Consider the following 9,143-nt stretch of genomic DNA (forward strand, 5'->3'; position numbering starts at 1 on the left):
GGGGTGAAGCCTTCGTCTATTAAGGGGCTCGAGTGAGAATATCGGGCGCCGAGTGTTTTCCATTTAAAATCCACTTTCGGGGTCCTACTAGAAACGGGGTCCACTTCACCCTTGCTTTTATTACGGAGTCCGTCAGTTATTGTAGGATCCGGTTCTGTATTCGGACTCTGTTTGTGTTGATCGGCCTCGGGTGCTCAGGAACCCATTATGAGTGTTTCAAAGCTGGCTCGCAGATTTGAATAGTCAGTTCAAATTTCAAAACTACTGGTCATGCGTAACATAGCTTGACTGTAAAAAAATCCCGCACACTGATCGAAAAGAAAAGGGCACGGAGTTCCCGATGTTGTGGTCTGGTGTGGTCCGATTGGGGGCGACAAGTTCATCAGCCTATGGCTGTTACGTTCTATCTCATAAAATGAAGACTTACTTCACTTACCAAGATTTCCTTTCAAAATAAGTTTTCCAATAAAAATGATTCGCAACCAACTACACGCATTCCTATTAGTCGGACGCCATACACCATAAGTGGAAAATCTCGTTTTACGATGTACATGGCGCAGACAACTCTTCACCGGTGACAAATGTATCACTTTTGGCGCCTTTTGATGACGGCTTCAAAAAGTATAAAGTAAATAGATCACGGCTTTTTTTTTTTAATGCAAGCTCCTGTAGGACGTCAAACAACAATATCTCGGACAAAAAGCAAACATAACGTCCTCTTACTGAAGGAATTTTTGACATTGACAGGCGAATCAAGCTCGGAAGAAGTTCCTCGCCATCAGCTAAATTGATTCACCTGTTGATTTAACAATGAATTTGTTGTAACAGTAAAAGAAAAAAACCCGAAGATTGAGCTGAAGATATCTGTTCACAAACATCGTATTTGTTATTCAAGTTTGCCAACCACAGGAACAAAAGACCTCTTGTTTCGCCACCCAATGAGGCTCTGGTTGGCACATAAAGGACAATAGGTGACGTCAACGATATCTTCCCTATACCTATCATTTCCAAACTGTACTCACGATCCAGCGATTTCCTGCCCAAAAACACATTTCATGAATGTACTGTTTTATTTTTTATTCTTACACATCAGCTTACAAACGGCCAAATGTAACCGCTAGTGAAAGATTACTCCTGCCACCACTTCTTGGCCTCCACGGAATATCTCCCATGCCGCACAATGTTATCATTCAATTCACAGCAAAATAAACTATGGCCAAGTGGTTAAACGATAATAACCGACAATCAACCTCACAGTATGTCCTTAATCCATCAGTTGAAAAGTGAAAAAAAAAAACGAAAAATCGGAGTTCTAACTAATGAACGCAAAATTCTGTTACTCTGTCGACAATGCACGTCAGTAACCCCCGGCGTTACCAAACACAGAGCAGACTGGTTTTACTCCTTTTTTCCTGAGGTTTTTTTGTGTTATTTTGCTATTTCAAAGGTCTGAATGTAGAATTACTTGAAGCAGTGCTTTCGCAAAACCGGGAAAAACACCTCAAAGCTTTACAAGATTTCAGACGCCCTCCCCTTGCCTGGAACTTTAGTTCCGCCCTGTTCCACCATCTTTGAGACACCTGCTCTCAAGCTCATTAACTGGTAACGAACTAAAGGACTAAAACACTTAAAGCTATGGAAAACACTAGGGTAAACTATACGTAACTAAATCACGCCAGTTTTCGTTGCGACAATTTTCCCACATAAAAATTACATTTAACTACATGAAGTTTACATTGACTCAAAAGACATTGTTTTTTCCCCTTGATTTACAGCATCCGGGAAATGATAATTGAACTGAGCTAAAAAAAAACTCTGTAATAATATAAGTACGGAATTCGGAATTTAACTTGGCCATGCACTTGGCATTCACAAACTTTGATACACTATTCGTCTATGAACCATATCATGGTTTTGAAAGAAAACGGCTGGAACTTGTATCCTGTCCCTTGATAGAACTTGCTCTGGAACTCAACCCTGAAAACAACAATGATTACGCTAGACTATTGACGACCTCAAATCAGTGGGACAAAAAGAGATGATTCAACAACGTACAAACTGAAAGTGCTACTAGACAATAATCGTTTCTCATCACTTTATAAAACTATCTGACCAAACATGCACCATAGACTACAAACAAATGAAAACAATTTCTCGGTGGCCTAGCCGAGGTGTCTAGCAGTAAGATCCAACGGTTAATCATGTCACGGAGGAAATCTGATCGAAAGTTCTACACGCAGTTTATAATTTATTACAACTTTATTGCCCTGCATGGGAAAATGAACGAAAAAACAGCCAGCATTCACTCGTTTAAAATACGATCATCCACCTCCAGGAACCTTTACGCCCAAAACTCTAGACTGCAGATGAAAAAGCGTTCTTTCTCTCGACTTGGGGTAAGGCTATGGAATGAGATATTATGCCATATGAGGGATTTGCCAACAAAACACTTCAAGGGGTTTTCCGAACATCACTTCTCAATATTCTGGAAAAAAGATGACTATATTCAAATCCGTGTCATAATTAAGAAAGTTGGAGACGTTGGATAATGATGTTTTTATCTTTACTACTACTTTCCCTTTGCTTTCTAATCCTACAACTTTTTGTTACCTTTATTAGCTTACAGATTTTGTAAGTCACTATTCAAGTAAGCTGTGTTTCCAATTAGTTTCCGTAATATAGTTGCGTGTAAACTTGCTGGCCTTTAATTATTAGCTAATAGATATTTGTTCATAATCAATCCTCTTGTAATCTGTAACGTTAATTTGTTAAACTAAGTGTTGTTGTGTAAATTTATTGTCTTTTACTAGGTGTGTTCTTGTACTTGGCTTGCCCCGCCTCGATTAGCTTTTTCTACCTATTTGCAAGGTAAGCCATCCACTAACTATCATATTTAGCTAAATAAAATTGTTGTTGGCTTTATATAAGGCTCATTTTGCAAAAGATCCCTTATACCTCCACATGACGTAAGCAAGAACTCACCAATGAAGACGCAGGGCATGCAGGAAAGCTGATAGTCCCTCCATGATAAGCAGAATGGCGATAGTCATGACTGGCAAGCGAATAAAAAAGGACACCAAGTTTACTATTTTACCTACATTGTACACGCTCCTCCATAATACATTCTAATGAGATTCTTAGAAGTTGATTCTGCTGGAACCATTTTTACTTTTTCAACAGTGACGAAAAGATTTATCAGCCAGGTATCTTGAGCCAGCCCAATACCTCCAGAATTAACTTACCAGCCCAAGCTGCAAACAGAGCAAAGGCGGCCAAAACTCCTGCTGCGCCCTTCATGCTAAGAGCCAGGTGCAGCACCATCTGCCACAATACCTCTGACAACTCTGTAAGAACACAAACCAAGAGGTGGGTCAAAATGACTATAATCACAGTTTCAGTGAAATGCTGCCGTAATATCTCACAGGTTCACAAGGATATCTGAATGCCTACATTTACGTTCTTATCTAGGTGTTGAGTAACACATCAAGTTGCAATGCAGGCAACCACATTAAAACGCTGCAGCTTAAAAATGAAATAACTGATTTCTATGCGTAGCCTTTGTGTGGTCACGATAAAATCAACAATCAAAGTTTGTACCTGCATGAGCAAGACTAAGCGCCCACAATCGCAGATAAGATGCCGTGTTTGAGATACAACCCAGACAGTACTCGATAGTGTGGATGGCCTGGTGCACAAATACTTCCCCAAAATCAAACTAGGACCAAGAAGACAAAAAAGTTAATTTCGAGAAGTCGTGTCACTGGTACTTCATCAAAAAAAAACCCTGACAAACAGTGAATGTACAATGTTATATCCCTTTTGCTGTTTTGTACCAGCATGTTTATGTGAGACAGGTTGTGACTCTGCATTTAGCTCACGTGTTATGATGATGATAATAATGTCCACCGCGTGGGTTAAAAGGTCACCACTACAAAGAATGTGTTACAGCAGCCTATCAGCAGGCTTAAAATCTGACAGAATCTAAGTTGCTGAGTCTTCTTCTGACGGATTCCGCACTATTTGACTCGGCAGAGGGCTTGCTAATGAAAAGTAACAAGATGCCTATCTTATCTTAATGTGTAACATATCGAAGCTCTCTCTAAACTCGAGTACAAAGGCCATTGTCGTGATTTGTTCAATTCGACATTACTGGTAATAGCCAATCAGGTTAAAAAGGAAATTTGAAAGCACTTCCGCTTGTTCGTTGAGTCCGTTGGGGGTCTAAGAACAAGGATCTCGGCACTGTTTTGCAGACCTTGCTAAGCAGTGTTAGATTGCGTCAGCGAAGCAGGCTAACGAGACCCATACACCGACCTGTATTTGCTATTCATACGGGAGTCTTCTTAGAATGATTATTAAAGGTTCAATAACACTACGAAAGTCTTACCTCGCCCTCAATTATTTTATACGCAGTTCAGCTAGCAAACAATGGCATTGATGCCTGTTTGACCCTTTCACTCCTGTAAGGGACACTGAGACTTATAGATTTTACGCTGTCTAACGCCAGACGATTTTACTCGTCAATGGGAAACCCCACAGGAGTGAAAGGGTTAAGGTCTTGGTAAATGAAAACGAGGTACCCACAGAAAACAATCTAGTCGCGCAAGTATTTTCGCTACAAAGGCAAGTTATATATCAAATTAAAGCTAAAAGACTAAATTACCTTATAAAAGATTTTACTTCATCGAATTTCAAAAGGCGCTTAATTTTTTTGCTCTCGAACTCAGAGGTATCGAGTTTACTGCTTATTAGCTCCAGCCCTTTCGGGTTGTTAATTAATTCGCCTCCTTTTTATTGCATCTGATTGACAGATAAAAGACCTAAAAAAGGGTGTGAGGAAATTTGCACAAGTCTCGTATTAGCGGAATTATTGCATTTCAAACTAAAAAGTCAAATCTCGAGCGCGATTTACGCAAGAAACTGACATAAAGTGAGTTACAAAGTGAAATCGGAAAATTCCTCACACCCTTTTTGAGTCTATATCATTATCCATCATATCTGAAAGTTTCAAAGCGATAGCTTAAAACCTGTCCCGACTGGAGGTGGGAGAATTTAGACAGGGGCTGCCAATCACTTTTCGCGCGCAAGTTATGGCGGGAAACAGAAAAGGCTCATGTTAGAAGGGTTAAAAAGCACTTTCTGATTTTCTTTTTCTGTCACAATAAAATTTAGGACCCACTCACGCCAAAAATAAAAAAAGAAAACAAAATCGAGCAATGTACTAAAATTTTCATTTACCGAGTCCTTAATTTCACGAAATACATGCACCTCCTTCGTTCGATGTCACCGACCATCTGACCTGCGTTGTGTTTGTGGCATAGGTCTAAGCACCCATTTCCAATAGCGCTGATAAACAGTATTTAAGTCCTAAGCACCCATTTTAAAACGGTTAGATTTCAATAACTGCTTGGCTATGTCATTCAAGGTTAGGGTTTGAACCTGTTATAACCATTCTAAGACGACTCCCGTATGAATAGCAAATGTAGGTCGATGTATGCGTCCCGTGCAAATATCCACTGCCTAATTTTAAAAAACTAAAAGCTGGTAAAAAGATCACCTGCCAGTTCATTACTCAAATTTCTTTCCAATCGAACAGGAGATAGTTATACTATAAGTAGGATAGTGCAACTGGGAGCCTTGCCTTCCCATGGATGATCACAAGTTGAAATAGCCTTCCACGCAGACACTCTTCGGGCTTCAACTCGTGACGATGCCCTGCCCTGCGTGGGAGGCTAAAGTTAAAACAGTCTTCAAAAACATCACATCTTTCCATTGCACAATGGATGCTTGGAGATGTAAAGCTAAGTCCATACTTATCAGTAGTCTAAGTAGTGTACAATAGTAATGGGTTTCATAAGAATATCGAGACTCATCATGATCAGCAAAACCAGTAACGGATGAAGACCATGAATTTATATTGTGCCTTTTGCATCTATATATTCAAATGAAGCTTCATTATCTCTCAAAAATGCATGGTTACCCGCAATTTTCTTTTTGGATAACAACACTACTTACTAAGATCTACTTTCTCCGGATAGTTTTAAACCGCGCAAAAAATATCCTTGTATTAGTGAGCATCACCGATAGGAAACTCGAGTATATTCAAATGCACTTTACAAGAAATCAATCTATGCATGAGATTGGACATCAGCATGTACAGGCGCAGCCGCTATCAGTCCATTAGTGATCTCACCCAACCCATGAATGGGGTTATCCCTGTATTAGTGGGCATCACCCATAGGAAACTCGAGTATCTTGAGATGCGCAGAACGTATGCGCAATAACAATAGTAGGCACCGTCCTTAACAAATGTTGTGAGACTGGGCTTACGTTTACCGTCCTTATGCGAGAAGACTTGAGAGTCTAACCATCCGCAGACGTCATCACAAAGGTAACACGTTCTCCTCAGTTATTTAAAGACCCACAGTGTTGGTCCAGCCCAAGGTGAACTCACGATCTCCCGCACAGTAGTCTGATGCTCAACCAACTGAGCCAACCCGTCAATACATTGGACCTTTCCCTGCATGCTAAATAATACTAATAATATGGACTTGGAAAGCACCGTACCTCTTCATGCTCATCATCACTATGCTGGCCAGCCAGTGGTTGCAAGTCACGTTGAATAATTTCACCTTCAACTGATGGGTCTATGTTTACTGCTACAGGGCTGGATGACCTTGAACTGAGCCTCTGAAAACCCTAGACATGCAAACAAATCTGTTAATTGGTACTTCATACCATGGAAGTTGGAACCTTACATAAAAAACCAAAATTAATAGCGGGGCTCCGCGCGCAGCACGGAACACCATGGGTAAGAACACATGGCAACCCAACTGTGCGAGAAAATTTAGTTTTGTTCGCCCAAGACCGTACGTACGTCCACCACTCCATGTAAGCCAATGTGACCAGTATCATGTGACCATATCGTGAGCTCAAGTTTAGAGCTCATAGAGGTGGGCTACACAGGATGCGAGTGAATCAGTAGGGACCAAAGTTTAGTTAAATTCATAAATGCTGCCAAAGAAATGGTTAGAAAGTGAAAGAAAACGCATAACGTACTTGCAAGCATGGAGGCGAAAATGCTACAAGCATAAGCATGCTACCAAAATAATAAGTGCTGTTTAAAGGAATTATTAAACCCTTCGACTCCTAAGAGGGGCACTTACAGATTTTACTCTAACATCAGAATATGTTATTCCTCAACGAGGACTGGTTTAGCGGTGAAAGGGTGAAAGGAAAGGGCAAATAAAACTTTTAAAAGTCTGGAATTAAATGAAGAGAGATAAGTGCATGTTCGACACATGCCCCCTTTTGTTATTTCCTCTCGGTTTTCTTTTTTTGCGAGAAAATTACGTTCGAAGTTGGGCTTTTCCCGCTTTTTCGGCCTTTTCAGTGCGGGCTCAAAAACTAAATCAGCAGCCTGCTGTGACGTATGATATGGGGAACAGAGATTTCGTAATCAAGAGAAACAAGGTAAACAAAAATACTGCTGTGAATATTTTCTTCGTTCCTTTGCTGTTTCTTCGCAGACTCAATATTCACGACAAATATCAGTCTAAACACTGCTAAATGGGGCGCTCTCTGTCACATGTCTTCCCCACATCATACGTCATAAGCTGCAAAAAATGACCGCCGGCTCCTACATTCTGAGCCGCAATGTTGATGGCCCAAAATCGGAATAAAACCATTTTTTACGTGGAAAAACGACGGATATGCCAGAAAAAAAGTTGAAAACATTATTGTGCGTGGTCTAAGTGTAAATAAACTAGACGCTCCATGAGCGTACACTGGATAGACTACAGCACCAACATATCGTCAGGTCTGGAGTGTAAGGAATATGTTAAGTACTTAGGTGTTCTGATTGACAACCATTTGTCCTGAAAATATCACGTAGACTATATCGCCGTGATGATTAGTAAAATTGTTGGAGTAATATCTCGTTTAAAACACTTCGTTCCATTCTGTACTTTGAGGAGCATATATCAGTCTCTCATACTTCCCTGCTTGACATATGGTTTAACTGCTTGGGGCCAAGCCGCTAATGCCCACCTTAAAAAATTATTGTTACTTCAAAAACGTGAAATACGTTTGATGTATTTTCTAAATCCAAGAACTCGTGCTATTCCTTTTTCATTTCTTCAAAAATATTACCCATTCACCTACTTTACTTAGAAGCTATCTTACACTCTATATATGATGTTTCAAATAACTCTGCTCCAAAAGATTTTTCTGACAAATTTATCAAGACCGGCTTGATTCATCCATATAACACGAGGGCTGCATCTTGTGGCAAATATATTAAATTTTCACGTTTAAATCAACAGCGCACTTCTTTTTCATGCTTCGGCATGAAAGTGTGGAATTGTCTCCCATCGCAAGCATGTAATCTACCTAAACTGGCGTTCAAGAGATCAATTCGCAAAGCCATATTCGCAGCTCTAGAAGGCGAGGAGGATTATATTGAGACACCTAATTTACTATCCAAAATTAATTTATTTCTTACATAACTTTTTGTAACAATTCATCGTCAATCATTTCGCATGTTTAGTTTGTTTAGTTTATTAAGCTACTTATTATCAATCAATTGTGTAACTATATTTATCTCCGGATGCTAATGATTGTACTTTATTTATAGTTTATTCCTGTCATTTTTCATAGTCTGTTATTTGAAGCTTACAAATTGGTTTATTTTCTTCTTTTTCCCTTTTTTTCCCTCCACAACTCGCCTCGACTAGCTATACGCGAGTTGTACATGTCCTTCTTTTAATTGTTAAATATTAATAAAGTTTTATTGTTGTTGTTTGTTGTTATTGTTGCCTGTGGTACATGTTACTCAAGGGACTGAGTTGGGTGGTATTGAACTGCAGCGTTCTTAAGGGATCACCCAGAAGTCGTACCAGCAGAGGCCCTTTGGCTCACATGTCCATACGACGAAACAGATCATTTTCTGTTGTTAAAAACCGGGCTACCAGCCTATTAATCATTTGTCAGAAAGAAACAATCTCTGTCATCTTTAGAAAAACAGGCACGCATTGCGTAAGTGCGGTAGTGCAGTAACACAGCACTTTATTCCATATTGTCAACTGAGCTGCGTTTTGTCTTGCAGGAGACTCACGTTGTCTTTGCATAATAAGCAGCTCTAA

At 39.8% G+C, this 9,143-nt stretch overlaps 1 protein-coding gene across 3 annotated transcripts in view; it reads right to left on the reverse strand.

The window, feature by feature from the left end:
* Nucleotides 1-1,051: 1,051 nt before the first annotated feature.
* Nucleotides 1,052-9,143, reverse strand: part of LOC138049890 (V-type proton ATPase 116 kDa subunit a 1-like) — a 68,329-nt gene continuing 60,237 nt past the window's right edge. For all 3 annotated transcript variants that reach the window (XM_068896390.1, XM_068896522.1, XM_068896457.1), the window contains exons 19-23: nucleotides 6,568-6,699; nucleotides 3,598-3,715; nucleotides 3,243-3,344; nucleotides 2,983-3,052; nucleotides 1,052-1,977 (exon numbers count right to left, since the gene is read on the reverse strand). In XM_068896390.1, coding sequence (XP_068752491.1) covers nucleotides 1,887-1,977; nucleotides 2,983-3,052; nucleotides 3,243-3,344; nucleotides 3,598-3,715; nucleotides 6,568-6,699 — 513 coding nt within the window. In that variant the 3' untranslated portion in view covers nucleotides 1,052-1,886. The remainder of the gene's footprint in view (nucleotides 1,978-2,982; nucleotides 3,053-3,242; nucleotides 3,345-3,597; nucleotides 3,716-6,567; nucleotides 6,700-9,143) is intronic.

This window comes from Montipora capricornis, chromosome 1, assembly GCF_036669925.1.
Source record: "Montipora capricornis isolate CH-2021 chromosome 1, ASM3666992v2, whole genome shotgun sequence".
Classification (NCBI taxonomy): domain Eukaryota; kingdom Metazoa; phylum Cnidaria; class Anthozoa; order Scleractinia; family Acroporidae; genus Montipora; species Montipora capricornis.